Consider the following 18,285-nt stretch of genomic DNA (forward strand, 5'->3'; position numbering starts at 1 on the left):
AATGGTGTCCATGTCGACAATGGTGTCCATGTCGACTGTGTCGACATTCGGGTAAAAAAAAAAAACAGTGAAAAACCCCATGTCGACCTAGACCCACGTCGACCAACTTGTTGTAGACCAAACGATCCCAACTAGTGTTCAAAATGATGGAATAGTGCAGTGGTTCCCAAACTGTGCGCCTAGGCTCCCTGGGGTGCCTCGGAGCACTTGCAGGGGTGCCTCAGGTTGGTGGTCCAGAACCAATTCAAATTATTTATGGCCAATGAAACAGGCAAAATCAGTGCTTGGGGCTTCCAATTATAAAATATGTGGGGAAACAGAAGTGAATCGTGTTCCTCACCACATAGCTGGTCCTAAGGATGACATTTAAGCACAACTTATTTCATTTTTTTATTATTCTTGGTAAGAAACTTTGGCCTAGGGGTGCCCTGAAAAATATTCTGATACCCTAGGGTGCCGTGATTCAAAAAAGTTTGGGAACCTCTGGAATAGTGTATTCAAATTCCACAAGTGAGTCTCTGAAAAGGTCTTCCTGAGTATAGCAAAGATCGTTGATAATAAATAATTCAAATACTGCTATTCAATTAATGTGGGTTTATAAGATCCTAGAGGGTTGTTCACTTAAATAACGTGGCATAACTGATGCCAATTAATAGATATGGCCTTGAGCAGTTACTGATTATTTAGCTGCTTTATTGCAATAAAGCAACTAAATAATTAGTAACTGCTTGAGGATTTGTACAAAAAAAGGTTCATAACAAATGACCCAATCCAATTAAATCATATTATACCAAGCAGCAAACGAGTACGGTATTTGCAGCTTGGAAATTAACATAAAAAGAAGATTTGCACTACACGGCCACAAGATGGCAGTAGAAAGTTGGTAATCTATCATTACAACAGACTTTAATTGACTACTTTGGCAAATAATAACAAATTGTTTGGAACTTGTGTAGTTTCACGGCACCATGCAACGTTGTCAACTGCAGCACAGCGTAGTGTCCCCGCGGCAGCCCTGCGTAGTCGTACCGTCCCCGCGAGCTACATCTCTGTCCCCTGCAAGCCTAGTGAGCGCCTTACACAGCGCCGGTAACCACCAGATCCCCAGACACAAGCTGACTGCGCTGGCTGCGGGAACACGATGCTTACAGGGACACTACGCTGACTACGTAAGTGGCACTGTGACACTACAGTACCAATTGTTTCAGTAACTTGGCCATATCTATTAATTGTTTGTGATGTTAACCCTATTACTATTTCACTGGTCTTGTGTTTTCCATAAGAATACCAAAATAAATTATTAACTTATCCTTAATAAAAGTAAAGTTTGAGGCCTACTAAATAGTGCATCCCCAATAACAGTCCCTTTTCCCTCCTTGAATTAGGTTTACTCTGACTGTTGGGAACAGCACCCCCTACGCCGATTTGTAAATTCGTTGCCTCTTCAGCATTTTTTAGTGTGCAGGTTTGCTACATGCTCCCTAAGGGGTAACACACTTCCACATATACACATATGCACTGACACTCATCTGCATTATTTATTTATTAACTGTTATTTATATAGTGCACACATATTCCGCAGCGCTGTACAGAGAATATTTGAACATTCGCATCAGTCCCTGCCCCAGTGGAGCTTGCAATCTATATTCCCTACCACATGTACACACACAGACACAGACATTCTAGGGTTTGTTTGTTGTTGGGAGCCAGTTAACCTACCAGTATATTTTTGGATTGTGGGAGGAAACCGGAGTACCCGGAGGAAACCCACGCAAGCATAGGGAGAATATACAAACTCCGAACAGAATCTAACCAGTGATCTCAGTGCGGAGAGGTAGCAATGCTAACCATTATCCCATCTGTACTTCCCCTGTACTGAGTAATATACTTATACGTCTGCAATACACACCTGAGCTGACTCCTTTGCATAATATACACCCATAATAAAACGTACCTGTTACATATAGACCTGAACTGACACTCATCTGTATAATATGCAGCTGTATTGAGTCGCTTGTATAATATACACCCATATGACACACCTGGTATATATACGCCTGTATAATACATCCTTCCCTACCTGACCCTCTCCATGCGGGAGAAAATGCTCTGTTCCTGGACTTCCCTGGTAATGTAGGATTGGCGTCACCTGTGGTGAAATACCTTTACCTAGCTCCCCACAGGTGATGGCAATCATACATTACCAGGGAAGCCCAGGAACAGAGCATGGAGAGGGTCAGGTAGGCAAGTCTAAGTATGGTATAATATGCACTTGGACTGACACTTACCTGTACAATGATGTAGCCCTATAATAACACTCTCCTGTAAAACAGACTCACCTGTACATTATTCTTTGTTGAGACTCATATCATGTGATTTACACAAATCCCCCTGTACTGTCTCTCACCCGCTTATAATACATATGTACTAACCCTCACCTTTATAATATACCCCTGTACCAACCTTCATCTGTGCAAATATACCTGTACTGACACTTACAGTCACTGTATAATAACACCACAGGCGCTACACACAATGTAACACACACCTGTCCTGACTGTTAGCTGCACCAGTAAGTACCTGCACTGACCGGCAAACCACATGCACCTGCATAGCCCCTCCCATTTATAGTGCTCACCTGCAAATCACAGAGCTGCCATCCCCTGTACTCAGTGCACCGACTCCTGTGTAATACACCCCTATAATACATTTACTTGTATAATAACCCATAGATCCCATTACATTGCTTCATACAGATTGCTTGACACTACTGTAGGGACATTTACTCATGTACTGTCATCCACCTGCACAAAGGCTACTTCTCAGAGCTCACCTGTAATGACACAGTTCGTCCAGCAGGTGGCATATTTGTACGTACCTGGCACACACTGGATAGGTGGTTGGGGTGTGTAAAAGGAGCAGGTGCATTGAAATTATAACAATAAATAAAAAATAGCTGGACATTATGAAAAGCAATGGTAAGGAAAATATTCATGGAATATAATATACTTAGGCTTACCATGCTATGACTGTAAACTGGAACACTCATGAATTACACAGGTTCTGTGGCTGTCTGACTTCAATACTGCATCCACCTGGTTTTAATCATCCCCAGGTGCTGTGTAAAGCGGGGTACACACTGATATATCAATCGATTTGCAGATATATATATATATATATATATATACAGACCAGGGCCGGTGCAAGGCACCGGAGCGCCCCAGGCGAGTCGGGGTGGGGGCGCCCCGGTGCCGGGGGAGGGGGTACCTGTCCTGCGGCGCTGTCCGGTGTCGGGGGAGGGGGGTACCTGTCCTGCGGCGCTGTGTATTTAAAGCTGGCGGCGGAGGCAGCGGGGGTCCCTGCAGTCCATTAGAAATAACGAGCGCTATCCGCCGGGCTATGCGGAAGCGCTTCTGTTGTGAAAACACTGGCAGCACGCTGATTGGCTGAGATCAGCGTGCGCCGTGCTGCCAGTGTTTTCACAACAGAAGCGCTTCCGCATAGCCCGGCGGATAGCGCTCATTTTTTCTTAATGGGCTGCAGGGACCCCCGCTGCCTCCGCCGCCAGCTTTAAATACACAGCGCCGCAGGACAGGTACCCGGGGGGGCAAAATGCCACCCTCCAGTGGCCGGCGCCCTTGGCAAATGCCTAGATTTGCCTAGTGGTGGCGCCGGCCATGATACAGACTCTAATCAGGCAGCTTGTTCTCCATTCACGCAGCCCAATCCGTCGGATTAGGAACTGACATCTCAAGTGGGCGGGTGCATTTGCATGCTCCCACGCACTGAGCTGTCAATCACTGGGGGCTCGCAGCACGGCTGTACAGGCCGTGTCAGCAGATCGCACATACACACAGCACGATGCGTCGATATATCAGCCATCGGCTGCGATATATCTGTGAACACCATTCACAGATATATTGATGGTACACACGGCCGTTCAATCGTACAGCCGATATATCGGCCAGTGTGTGTACGCACCTTTAGCCACAAGTCGGACCAGATTTCCCTTGACCTTTCCTGACAGCTCCATGGATGTTGGATTCATAACCCTAGAGCAGTAGCAGTAAATGATTATCGGTGGTCTGTGCATGTGCCGCGATGGCCGTAGTTCTGGATAGGATTTATTTGCAGAGTTAAGCTGGGTACACATATATACAATCCAACCGTTTGGCCGACTGTACTCCCGTCGGACCGTCCGCAAACAACAGCCGATCACGCGCGTACACACCTGTACAATTTTACTTGCGACGTCCGATGTACTCCCGTCCAAACAGTCGCAAGAAAAAGATTGTACCACCGTACACACTCTCTCGATTTGGGCTTTTGACACGATATATGTGAACAAAATTATCATAATGGGCGGGGTTAAGGGCATACCAAAACAAAGAGGCGTGAGTACAGAACCTAAACAAAAGTGACAGGGTACGCGTCTACTAAACTTCAGTATAGAAATGCCGGTCTGGTCCCGCAGTTAAATTTGAGAGGCACAAGCAGACAGACAATAGCCCTTAAAATGGCTAAGGATGATACAAGGCACAGTTGCTAATATTTCAATATGCATTACATAATGTGACACACACGGATCACCAAACTTCTAAAAAGCCGGGTATGCGACTAGTTAGTTTGCGGTAGTCACCCTGCCAAACTTCTATAAAGCCGGGTATGCGAGTATAGTCAGTTTACGGTAGTCACCCTGTAGTCGCAAACTGCTATAAAGCCGGGTATGCGAGTATAGTCAGTTTGCGGTAGTCACCCTGTAGTCGCAAACTGCTATAAAGCCGGGTATGCGAGTATAGTCAGTTTGCGGTAGTCACCCTGTAGTCGCATACCTGGCTTTATAGCAGTTTGGCAGGGTGACTACCGCAAACTGACAAGTCGCATACCCGGCTTTATAGAAATAATGAACTACAATAGTTACACTATAATAAGTACATAGATTCCATTCATGAAGACAATGTTAGATAAAAGGGTATGTGCACATATAATGTCTGAAAATGGTGAATGTTAATGTGGCTATTACAAAACAATATGCATTACATAATGTGACACACACGGAGCACCAAACTTCTATAAAGCCGGGTATGCGAGTATAGTCAGTTTGAGGTAGTCACCCTGTAGTCGCATACCCGGCTTTATAGCAGTTTGATGCTCCGTGTGTGTCACATTATGTAATGCATATTGTTTTGTAATAGCCACATTAACATTCACCATTTTCAGACATTATATGTGCACATACCCTTTTATCTAACATTGTTACATGTGTTGCTTCCAATTGTTACCATCTAGACTTGTTTTGACAACATTGTAACATTGCACTATTACTGATTAAATAAACTGTGTTCAGTATATTCACCTCATAAATCTCCCCTTTTTATTTCTGATATCATTTGCTGCTACACATTTACATCTAATATGCATGTTCGTCCAGCCATTACAACTTCATGAATGCAATCTATGTACTTATTATAGTGTAACTATTGTAGTTCATTATTTCTATAAAGCCGGGTATGCGACTTGTCAGTTTGCGGTAGTCACCCTGCCAAACTGCTATAAAGCCGGGTATGCTACTACAGGGTGACTACCGCAAACTGACTATACTCGCATACCCGGCTTTATAGAAGTTTGGCAGGGTGACTACCGCAAACTGACTAGTCGCATACCCGGCTTTATAGAAGTTTGGTGCTCCGTGTGTGTCACATTATGTAATGCATATTGAAATATTAGCAACTGTGCCTTGTATTATCCTTCATTTTAAGGGCTATTGTCGGTCTGCTTGTGCCTCTCAAATTCCTTTATGTTGTGACAGCCTGATATATCATGAGCAGCGGAGCCGCGGCTCCGTGAACTACATTAACCCTGTCACCTCCACACATGATTTATTCATGTGTGCGTTCTGAATGCAATGTACTTATTATATTGTAACTATATCTGTAGGAGAGATTATGCAGCTATGGAACGCCCACATGGGCGTTCCAGCTTTGGCAGTATAGTCGCAAGGACGGCATCATATCGATCGAACGTGCGTACACACTGCACTTTTGTTCCGATATGAGGCCGTCCTGTCGGATGAAAATTAAACTGCAAAGAACCATCGACCGACCGAGTATGGACGGACAAGACAGTTTTTTGCCGTTTATCGCTCGTACGGGACAGCGTACACACATATACAATTGAACGGCTGTCCGACCCAGAACGGAAGAACGGCCCGACAATTGTATATATGTGTACCCAGCTTAAGTGAGATCACTGTGGGAAAAAACGTGACCATTTCGGTGGCGCGTTACTGCTTGCCCCTGCCATCCTATAAATGTCTCAGACGTCTTACTTTCTGCTGCCCTAGGGCTACCCAGATGGTCACTGTTTGTTTTTGTGTTTGGGCACAGGGCAGGTCAGAGGCGCTGATTTTGGGTGTCCCAGCATCAGCGGCGGTGGCGGCGTCAGAGGATCATTTATTAATTCGGTACTTGTGTATTATCACGGAGCCCAAGATTTTGATCGCAGGGCATCTGATCGCATTGCATGCGATGCGATGTGACCAGATTCGATTTTTAATTGTATGACATGCGATTTTTAATTGTACAAGCACCCTGATGGGTGCTTACTATGTTAAATGCACACCCATTGTCAAAGCCACCCCCACTATCAACGCCAACCCGAAGCGTGGCGGCGGTACGCGTCCTCCAACCTTTTCATACCCCCACTATCCACGTCGGCGTGGAGTTGATTTTAGATCCCGAAGCGTGGCGAGGGGACGCGGATTACTTGACATGTATTCCGTGTCCCCTCGTGGGGCTCGCTACGCTTCAGGCTCGGTGGCTCGCTGCGCTCGCCACACTATATAATATCAACTCCACGCCGACGTGGATAGTGGGGGTATGAAAAGGTCGGAGGATGCGTACCGCCGCCCCTCGCGGGGCTTGCTGCGCTCGCCACGCTTCGGGTTGGCGTTGATAGTGGGGGTGGCGATGACAATGGGGGTGCATTTAACATAGCAAGCACCCATCAGGGTTAGGGTTACCACCTAGTCCCTTTAATTCCGGACACATATTAATTACACAGGTTCTGTGGCTTGCTGACTTAAAGACTCCACTTCACCTGATTTTAAACTGCCACACAACCTGTGTAATTAACATGTGTCCGGAATTAAAGGGACTAGGTGGTAACCCTAATCAGGGTGCTTGTACAATTAAAAATCGCATCGCATTGCATGCCATTTTGCTGGCATGCGATGCTATGCAATATTTTATTGTACATTGCAGGTCTTTTCACCCAAATATCGCATTGCATCGCATACCACTAATTAAGGTATGCGATGCGATGGGCGTCGTGATAATACACAAGTACCATTAATTCTAGTTACAGAGCCATACCTGCGGGCCATCCCATCGATTACATGCCAATTATCCACTTACAAGTACACTTACTTGTTGAACAAAGGCGATTAGGGGCATTGATGAAAGTAGTTATTTAGCAATTATAGCTCCCTACTCAGAGCAGGATTGCGCTCACCGGCCAAAGCTGTACAGAAACATGCTGCAGTGAGTGCTTACATAACATTACGTGAAATACTCAAAGCTCAAACTTGGACTTTAGGTTCCATTGGGCACACGGGAGTTATAGCTGTGCCCAGTGTGGGCTAGCATCAGCACATCGCTGTTACTCAGTTGCCGTGGTGATACTCACAGGATTTGCATTAAGGTGCCCACAGGAAGCGTCTGCTTGTGTTCGAAGATGCAATTTGGCTGACCTACTGAGTTTGGGGCTCATACACTTATGGTGTATTGGGGCAATCCCCCGATCCCCTGACCATTCCGCCAGGGGATCGGGGATATTAAACATGCTTGCGGGGAATGCCAAATCAGGGTATTTAATTCTGGCACATTTTCGTCCCCCTCGCCAGTTTATCGGCAAGCGGGATTCAATGTTCCGCCTGCTGATCTGCGAAAAAGGGATGTGTCCGGTCGTGATCTCGACAATCCATTGCTGTTTTTGGCAAAATGGGTCCGCCTGCTTTAGCAGTGGGGATCGAATACCCCCTAAATATCCCCGATCCACTACGGATCATCGATGCCTGCCAATCGGTGATTCCAGTTGGTGGAACTGGTGGATAGGAAGATCCCCCCCCCCCGGTGTACATCCTGGTGTACATCCTGGCACATCCTGGTGCCTGTGTCTGAGTCTCAAGCCAAATGCTAGAGCAGGAGAATAAACACATTTATTTTCCTGCACACATTAATACCGCATTCGTGGCTTACTTGTGTGCAACCTGGAATCAGACCCATAATGCACTGTGGTAGCAATAGAGTGGCCTTGTATTATATATAGAATCAAGCTTAGCTGTGTCATTTCCGAAGTCCTCTGGGTTCCTCCAAATGGATTGCTGGATGGATGCGACCCATATTGGTGCCTTATTTTATCATGCATTTATATAGCACCACCAAGCCTCCATTGCACTCGGTGAAGTAGCTAGAAGGTGGCCAGACTGGCAAATGACCAGGAGCCAGCAAGGTGAAGAGGGACCACCAAATTTTGGCATCTGTGCTCTGGCATCTGGATAGGCCTGAAGCCATGTCTTGGATTTCTGGACTCCCAAGTCATTGTCTGCTGTACAGCCCTGTCATAGGGATGGTCATCTATGCCTTAGCCATCGATGGTTGCTTTTCATGGTAAAAGTGCAACTGGCCATCGATAGTGTATAACTATGCAATGGATGACCATTAATGTTTTTACATATCGATGAATCCTCCTAGGAGTAGAGTCCTACCGGTGAATCCTCCTAGGAGTAGAGTCCTACCAATGAATCCAACTAGGAGTCGAGTCCTACCGGTGACTCCTCCTAGGAGTAGGGGCCTACCGTTGAATCCTCCTAGGAGTAGGGTCCTTCAGATGGATCCTACTAGGAGTAGAGTCCTACCGGTGAATCCTCCTAGGAGTAGGGGCCTACCGGGGAATCCTCCTAGGAGTAGGGGCCTACCCAGGGTTGCCTACCCTCCCGGATTGGCCAGGAGGGTCCCGGAAATCGGGTCCCCCTCCCGGCCCCCCGGAAAGGTGGCAATCCTCACGGATTCTGCCTCACCCTCCGGATCTCCCCTGCAGCTGCCAGGCGGCATCATTGAATTACTGCGATTTGCGGCTATTTGCCGGGAGGGGAGGGGCTAAATATGCAAATAGCGACATTTAACCCCTCCCCTCAGTGAGGCCCCACAAATCTGGGGGGATTTTCAGTGCTGGGAGCGGGGCTTGATGACGTCTACATCTGGCCCCCACCCCCACACGTGATGCTGACAGACTCCTCTCCGAGCTTCTCCCGGAGAGGAGAATTTAAAAGTAGGCAAGTATGGGCCTACCGTTGAATCCTCCTAGGAGTAGGGGCTTACCGGTGAATCCTCCTAGGAGAAGGCGCCTACCGGTGAATCCTCCTAGGAGTAGGGGCCTACCGGTTAATCCTCCTAGGAGTAGGGGCCTACCGGTGAATCCTCCTAGGAGTAGGGGCTTACCGGTGAATCCTCCTAGGAGTAGAGGCTTACCGGTGAATCTTCCTAGGAGTAGGGGCTTACCGGTGAATCTTCCTAGGAGTAGGGGCCTACCGGTGAATCCTCCTAGGAGTAGAGGCCTACCAGTGAATCCTCCTAGGTGTAGGGGCCTACCAGTGAATCCTCCTAGGAGTAGGGTCCCTATTCTGTTTGACGTATGGTATGGTCCAGGTAATGGTTACACAGCCACATTAGTGATATCAGCACTCAGTACAGTAATTACAGCATTCCCAGGATAGTTCTGGTTTTTCCCATGAGATTCTATTACTCACAAAGGTCATATCCACTGAATTACAGACTCAGCGATCCATCCTGCTTTCCCACAAGTGTGATCCGCCGCTGTGACAGGCGAGAGGCCGTACTGAGATGCACATAACCTCTGCACAGTGCTAGGGGTCAGTATCGCATTAACTCTCATGTCATGTGCTGTAATAATCATAGCAATGAGCCTGTTAATAAATACACTGATGACATTAGCATAACGCGTGTACCAGGAAGATGGCTGCAGGTACATTTTGTCATGATTGATAATGAAGAGATTTTCCAGAAATACCGGCCCGGGAACCTGTTCTCCCAGCCGGCAGGCAACGTCTCTGCCAATGCAGTATTGACCCGAATATAGGGCCCGATTCAGAGGTGATCGCTGTTGTGTGAATTTGCAATGCTATTAATTATGGAATGACTGCACGTGCGTACGGATTGTAGCAGGCATGTTACAGCGATAGCATATGGATCGTATTCGCATGTGACGCACGCCCAGGCGTATCAGGGAGGGTAAACACAAACACTGCGCTTGTTTTGAGGAAGAATTGAACTATTACCATGGGGTAACAATAATATTTATTTAAAAATACTATTAAGACAATAATGAAAAAAATTAAAGCAAATAATAAAAATAAAATCATGAATAAATCTTGGATTATAACCGTGAATTTTTGACGTTGTATTTTTTCTCAGCCTCTCACATGGATGAAGATGTGTGTGTTACAGTCCCGTCCCTAGATTGACCACTTGACCGTATATTAGGGGTCCTCAAGTCTCGTACACTCCCTATTTGTACATCTCACTGGCGGTTGGCTCACTTAGAGCAAGGAGTTCCTGAAGTGGAGAATCTGTATCCAGAGGGTGTTCTTGGGCCCATGAGAGGTGGATACTGGTGGGTTGATTCAAGAACTTGTCGTCTGGTTTGGGATGGTCCTTAGTCTACAGATGGCCATCGATGATTAGAAATCATCAATGGTTTATGGTCGATGTTGAATAGTTTTGACATCGATGGGGGAGAACCAGATGGCTTCCCACCATTGATGTCTAGCTTCAACTAATAGTTTAGATTTGCTTTTTTCCCCATAGCTCCACCCTTGACACACGTGAAGCCCCACCCCTGTATTTTGATTGGCCCATGGGCCAATCAATCAAAGAAAATGGATGACCATTGATATGTAAAAACATTGATGGTCATCCATCGATACACTATCTATGGCCAGTTGCACTTTTGCCTTCAATGGCAGCCATCGATGGCAAATATAATGATGGCCATCCCCATCTTAGTCCAGTGTTGTAAGGGTATCTGTACACCAAGCACTGGACTAAGGCCCATCCTCCACTCCACTCTCCACTCCAGGAACTCCTTGCTGTGAGCGTATTTGCGAATGTGCCTAAGCCATTCCCTCCAGAGGGGGCGGACATCAGGCCCATTGTTTTATGGGCATTCCCCTGGAAAAGTAGGCGGGTCAATGCCTGTGTGGGGCGGGCCGCTGATGTCACATGACGTCAGCACCCGCCCCCATTTTCAGCAGATAGCGGCTGTAATAAAAGTCAGTTCGTACTGACTTTTATTACTGAAGACAGGAGAAATTATTTGATGGTGACCGATCATTGAATGATTTCTCCTGCTAGTAGCCACATGCGCAGGGATGTGTTAGTAAACACATCCCTGCGCATGCTAGCGGAGGGATTTGGGTGCCTTGGGCGGGGCAGCCTTAAGGTACTCACTAGCTGGTGGTTCCACACTACTGGCTACATGATACATTGCTGTGCAGGGCTGCCGACAGAAATCTTGGGGCCCGGTACACTGATATATGTGGGCCCTTCCCCGACATATATACATACGTTCTGGTTCACTCGCAAAGGCAAATTCAATCTCTAATGGACAAAACCATGCTGCACTGCAGGTGGGGCTGATGTAACATGCGCAGAGAGAGTTAGGTTTGGGTGGGGGGGGGGGGGGGGTGGTGTGAGGTGTGGGGGGGGGGGTGAGGTGTTCACATGAAACATCCACTTGCGATCCAATCATTCGGCATCTTACCGCATTCGGACGGTCTGTGCGATACGTACGGTAGGCGGGGCTAAGAACACTCGGTTTCTGTCCGAATACGCATCCGTCCGATTCAACTAGAATAAGGGCCATAGTTTTGTCCATTAGAGAGTGAATTTATCTTTCGAGTGAACCAGAATAAGGGCCACAGTGTGTAATAATGGACATATGGAGCGGCAGTGCCAAGATATGCAAATGTGGTAGCCGCTGAGATTTGTACTGGGGGGGGGGGGTCTCACATCCAAAGTGTGAGTGGCCGCCCACAAACACTCACTTTACAAATAAATCCCCACTGCAACTACAGTCCTTTGCGGCACGTGCGCAGCGCGAATCAGACGCATGTGCAGTGGCCAGGAAATAGTGATCCACTGCGTCCATCATCGACATTGCGTCCATCTTTGAATCAGCCTACGGTGAGCACAAAGAGACAAAAAGTGTCTTATTCAGTCTGTTCTGGGTCTGTGCTGTTCTATTCCTCTCTGTTATGTCGGCAATGTCTGATATTCCAGCATTTATGTACGCCCTTGGAATTGGAAGCTGCACATTCATTTGTCAGGACCGGGGATATTGTTCTGCTTCATGGGGACACTGCTGGTAAACCTGGGGCCGGCTGGGGAGAACCTGCCTCAACTTGTGCCCTGGGGATGGGAAGAATCTGCCGTGAATGTTTCCTGAGGTGTAAAGACAGAACTTGTCTGCAGGAATGTGTCCAGCTCGCCGCCGGTCCCCTCACCCAAGGGATCAGCAGCTCTGTACTATTCCGGGATATCCGGAAACTGACCCTCTATGGCAAAGAGGCGATAGCAACCAATAAGATTCTCCCTATCATCGCTCTATTGCAGGCATGTCCAACCTGCGGCCCTCCAGATGTGCTAAAACTACACATCCCAGCATGCATTGCAATCATTCTATCATTCCCTAATTGCCAAATTGTGGCAAGGCATGCTGGGATGTGTAGTTTTAGCACATCTGGAGGGCCGCAGGTTGGACAAGCCTGCTCTATTGCATCCTAGAAAATTATATCGGGACTTCACTTTTAAAAGCTGTAGTAAATATACCCCTATGTTGCCATGCAAGGGGAACAAATGCCTTTTTATTAGGGATGGCCATCGATGATTAATCGATGGTTTATGACCAATGTAGAATAGTTTTGCCATCGATGGGGGAGAACCAGGTGGCTTGTACACGGGAAACATTATCACAAGATAGCCATGTATATTTATTATCATATATTACCTAAATCAGGGCTGGGCAATTGCGGCCCTCCAGATGTTGATGAACTACACATCCCAGGATGCTTTGCATTAGTTTTGCTATGTGGCCATGCTGAAACTGATGCAAGCTGGGATGTGTAGTTCATCAACATCTGGAGGGCCGCAATTGCCCAGCCCTGACCTAAATGTAAGTAGGAGTAACTGAAGCAGATATCTCTGACACCTGCCGTGATCCCCGCATTGCCGCCGGCAGCCGCATCCACCATAGGTTTCTAAAGGGGAACCGATGCTGCCAGATTGATCAATTTTAAATCAGCGCATTCTGGGGATTGGCTGTATGGGCTGCACATAGCAAAGCCGGCAGAAGGCTGGTATTGTTATCAGCATACTTGCCTACCCTCCTGGAATGTCTGGGAGGCTCCTAAAAATTAGGTGGCCCTCCTGGCCCCCCAGAAAGGTAGGGAAGTATCCTGATTTCCCTGGAGACTCCCCGCAATTACTGATAATCTGCTGTTGATCTGCGCTAATATTAGGACCTGACTCCAATTCTCAATCTGTGACTTCCTGCTGCCTCTATTCCCCTCCTCTATTCTCCCCTTTATATCACTGCTCTCTTCTGCTGGGTATCCTGCTCCTTCTACTATATAATTACCAGTCTGTGGCCTCCATCCCCCTCCTCATATCACTGCTCTGTGCTGCTGGGTACCCTGCTCCTTCTACTGTATAACTCACAGCCTGTGACTTCCTGCTGCCTCTATTCTCCCCTTTATATCACTGCTCTCTTCTGCTGGGTACCCTGCTCCTTCTACTATATAATTCTCAGTCTGTGGCCTCCATCCCCCTCCTCATATCACTGCTCTGTGCTGCTGGGTACCCTGCACCTTCTACTGTATAAAGGCCCCCATACATTAGGCCGACTTGTCCTAGGGACAAGTCGGACCCAATTTACCTGCGAGCCGCCCGGCAGCTCCCCGGGAGGCTCACATACAATTTGGCACTTGATGTGCCATTTTTTACATGGGATAAATCGCATGCGATTTATCCCATGTTAAAAAAAAACCCGGGGAGCTGCAGGGCGGTGAGGAGTAGTGGGGGCGGGCAGCGGCGGCTGCGGTGGTGGGGGCGGCCAGCGGTGGTGGTGGGGGCGGTCAGCGATGGTGGGGGCGGGCGGCGGGTGCGGTGAGCGCTGCTGACCTGACAGTGTACTTACTTACATAGCAGCAGCGGGGACGGGCAGCGTAGTGGCGGCTATTAGATTTTGAAAATACTTGTCAAATGACCGGCCGCTCTCTGATTGGCCGGAGAGCTCTCAGCCAATCAGAGAGCGGCCGGTCATTTGACAAGTATTTTCAAAATCTAATAGCCGCCACTGCGCTGCCCGTCCCCGCTGCTGCTATGTAAGTACACTGCCCGGCCAGGTCAGCAGCGCTCACCGCACCCGCCGCCCGCCCCCACCACCGCTGGCCGCTGCCCGCACGCACCACCGCCCGGCCAGGTCAGTCAGCCGGTGCTCAGGGACCCGCTGCCCGCCCGGTGTCTGCATGCATATGCCTGTCAGGTGGCAGGCATATGCATACAGGGAGGTCTGACGTGATCGTATGTACAGACCGTCCGACCTCCCTGATCCGGTCCGATGCGCACGGGACCGCGCATCGGATCGGATCAGACATCACACACATACGATTTTGGGCCGATTTCATCCGATTATCGGCACCAAGTGCCGAAATCGGATGAAATCGGACCAAAATCGCATAGTGTATGGGGGCCTTAACTCACAGCCTGTGACTTCCTGCTGCCTCTATTCTCCCCTTTATATCACTGCTCTCTTCTGCTGGGTATCCTGCTCCTTCTACTATATAATTACCAGTCTGTGGCCTCCATCCCCCTCCTCATATCACTGCTCTGTGCTGCTGGGTACCCTGCTCCTTCTACTGTATAACTCACAGCCTGTGACTTCCTGCTGCCTCTATTCTCCCCTTTATATCACTGCTCTCTTCTGCTGGGTACCCTGCTCCTTCTACTATATAATTCTCAGTCTGTGGCCTCCATCCCCCTCCTCATATCACTGCTCTGTGCTGCTGGGTACCCTGCACCTTCTACTGTATAAAGGCCCCCATACATTAGGCCGACTTGTCCTAGGGACAAGTCGGACCCAATTTACCTGCGAGCCGCCCGGCAGCTCCCCGGGAGGCTCACATACAATTTGGCACTTGATGTGCCATTTTTTACATGGGATAAATCGCATGCGATTTATCCCATGTTAAAAAAAAACCCGGGGAGCTGCAGGGCGGTGAGGAGTAGTGGGGGCGGGCAGCGGCGGCTGCGGTGGTGGGGGCGGCCAGCGGTGGTGGTGGGGGCGGTCAGCGATGGTGGGGGCGGGCGGCGGGTGCGGTGAGCGCTGCTGACCTGACAGTGTACTTACTTACATAGCAGCAGCGGGGACGGGCAGCGTAGTGGCGGCTATTAGATTTTGAAAATACTTGTCAAATGACCGGCCGCTCTCTGATTGGCCGGAGAGCTCTCAGCCAATCAGAGAGCGGCCGGTCATTTGACAAGTATTTTCAAAATCTAATAGCCGCCACTGCGCTGCCCGTCCCCGCTGCTGCTATGTAAGTACACTGCCCGGCCAGGTCAGCAGCGCTCACCGCACCCGCCGCCCGCCCCCACCACCGCTGGCCGCTGCCCGCACGCACCACCGCCCGGCCAGGTCAGTCAGCCGGTGCTCAGGGACCCGCTGCCCGCCCGGTGTCTGCATGCATATGCCTGTCAGGTGGCAGGCATATGCATACAGGGAGGTCTGACGTGATCGTATGTACAGACCGTCCGACCTCCCTGATCCGGTCCGATGCGCACGGGACCGCGCATCGGATCGGATCAGACATCACACACATACGATTTTGGGCCGATTTCATCCGATTATCGGCACCAAGTGCCGAAATCGGATGAAATCGGACCAAAATCGCATAGTGTATGGGGGCCTTAACTCACAGCCTGTGACTTCCTGCTGCCTCTATTCTCCCCTTTATATCACTGCTCTCTTCTGCTGGGTACCCTGCTCCTTCTACTATATAATTCTCAGTCTGTGGCCTCCATCCCCCTCCTTATTTAACTGCTCTGTGCTGCTGGTTACCCTGCTCCTTCTACTATATAACTTGCAGCCTGTGACTTCCTGCTGCCTCTATTCCCCTCCTCATATCACTGCTCTGTGCTGCTGGGACCCTGCTCCTTCTACTATATAACTTGCAGCCTGTGACTTCCTGCTGCCTCTATTCCCCTCCTCATATCACTGCTCTGTGCTGCTGGGTACCCTGCTCCTTCTACTATATAACTTTAATTCTGTGACTTCCTGCTGCCTCTATTCCCCTCCTCATATCACTGCTCTGTGCTGTTTCAGCTCCTTCTACTAAAGAATTCTGTGGCCTTCATTCCCCTCCTCACATCACCGTTCTGTTCTGCAGGGGGCTATGCTCCCAACATATATATATATTTATGCACAGTAAATATAACCAGAATGTATATTTGTAGAGATGTGAAGGTTGGAGTGATGAAGCTATTTGGTGACAGGGGGTAGGGGATGGGCAGGCAATAGGCCCTATGAGGAGTACAATGATTATTTCGATGACTGTACTTGAAATATCTTCAGCTCCTGACATGTTCTCACCAGTATATGTGACTGATAATACTCGCTCTTGCATAAACTGATTTGTAGTGTAATAGCAGTAGTACTGAAGGGTCCATCCCTAGTATGCAGGTGGGATAGTAGTCCTGTCCGCCCCCATTATGAGTGACTGCATGATCTACAAGCACTGGATCCGGCATGAATGAAGTGTCTTTGTCCTGTTACAGCAATGTGTCCCCTGGAGCTGGCAGGCGCCATCCTCTAGTGCTGTATGGATCTGCCACGTTCCGTCTCTGGGGAGCGGAGGCTGTGGAGTCAGGAAAGAGGAGGGGGATCAATAACCAGTGAGAAATAAATAATGTAGAGCAATCTAATACAGCTCTTACTCCCTCTCTCTCTCACCTCCTCCTCCCTTCATTTCTCCAATCCACACCACCTCTCTCTTATGCCATGAAACAGAGACTACCAAATGGTCCAAGTCTGGATGTGCTATGTTCTGTTAACAAATGTTCTTAACTATCTGGATAACATGGCTTCATAAATAGAAATGTGAATATATACAAAGATGAAGGAGCAGGGTCTTCAACAGCACAGAGCAGTGATATGAGGAGAATAGAGGAAGCAGGAATCCACAGTCTGAGCATTACATAGAATAGAGAGCAGGGTCCTCAACAGCACAGAGCAGTGATATGAGGAGAATAGAGGAAGCAGGAAGCCACAGTCTGAGCATTACATAGGATAGAGAGCGGGGTCCTCAACAGCACAGAAAAGTGATTTGAGGAGAATAGAGGCAGCAGGAAGCCACAGTCTGAGCATTACATAGGATAGAGAGCGGAGTCCTCAACAGCACAGAACAGTGATATGAGGAGAATAGAGGCAGCAGGAAGCCACAGTCTGAGCATTATATAGGATAGAGAGCAGGGTCCTCAACAGAACAGAGCAGTGATACGAGGAGGGAAATAGAGGTAGCAGGAAGCCACAGAGTTATATAGTAAATGGGGAAGGATCCCCAACAGAGCAGTGGTATCAGCTAGGAGATAGGGACAGCAAGAGACCACAGGCTGAGAGTTATATAGTAGAAGGTGCAGCAGCATATAGCAGTGATAATAGGAGGGGAATATAGGCAGTATGAAAACACAGACTGAGAGTTATAGAGCAGAAGTAGTTGGTTACCAACAACACATTGCAGTGATATGAGGAGAATAGAGGCAGCGGGAAGCCCCACCTTGAGCATTATATTGTAGAGGAAGCAGGGTCCTTGACAGCAGAGAGCAGTGTTATGGGAGGCAGCAGAAAACCACAGAGTGTGGGTTATATAGTAGAAGGAGCAGGGTCCCCAACAGAACAGAGCAGTGGTATGAGGAGAATAGAGGCATTGGGAAGCCACACCCTAAGCATTATATTGTAGTGGAAGCAGGGTCCTTAACAGCACAGAGCAGAGATATGAGGAGGCAGCAGGAAACCGCAGAGCGTGGGTTATATAGTAGAAGGAGCAGGGTCCCCAACAGCACAGAGCAGTGTTATGAGGAGGGGACTAGAGGCAGCAGGAACTTGCAGAGCATGGGTTATATAGTAGAAGGAGCAGGGTCCCCAACAGCACAG

General features: G+C 48.5%; 1 protein-coding gene across 2 annotated transcripts in view; it reads left to right on the plus strand.

Moving 5' to 3' along the window:
- The window catches only part of PALM3 (paralemmin 3), a 77,070-nt gene that overhangs the window by 42,725 nt on the left and 16,060 nt on the right, over window positions 1-18,285 (plus strand). The window contains exon 1 of one of the 2 annotated variants that reach the window (XM_083185322.1): window positions 2,211-2,240. The exons of the other annotated variant lie outside the window; for it this stretch is intronic. Coding sequence (XP_083041448.1) covers window positions 2,227-2,240 — 14 coding nt within the window. The 5' untranslated portion in view covers window positions 2,211-2,226. Of the gene's footprint in view, window positions 1-2,210; window positions 2,241-18,285 lie in introns of those variants that run through there. 2 annotated transcript variants of the gene reach the window in all.

Source organism: Crinia signifera, chromosome 4 (genome assembly GCF_055691185.1).
Source record: "Crinia signifera chromosome 4, ASM5569118v1, whole genome shotgun sequence".
Classification (NCBI taxonomy): domain Eukaryota; kingdom Metazoa; phylum Chordata; class Amphibia; order Anura; family Myobatrachidae; genus Crinia; species Crinia signifera.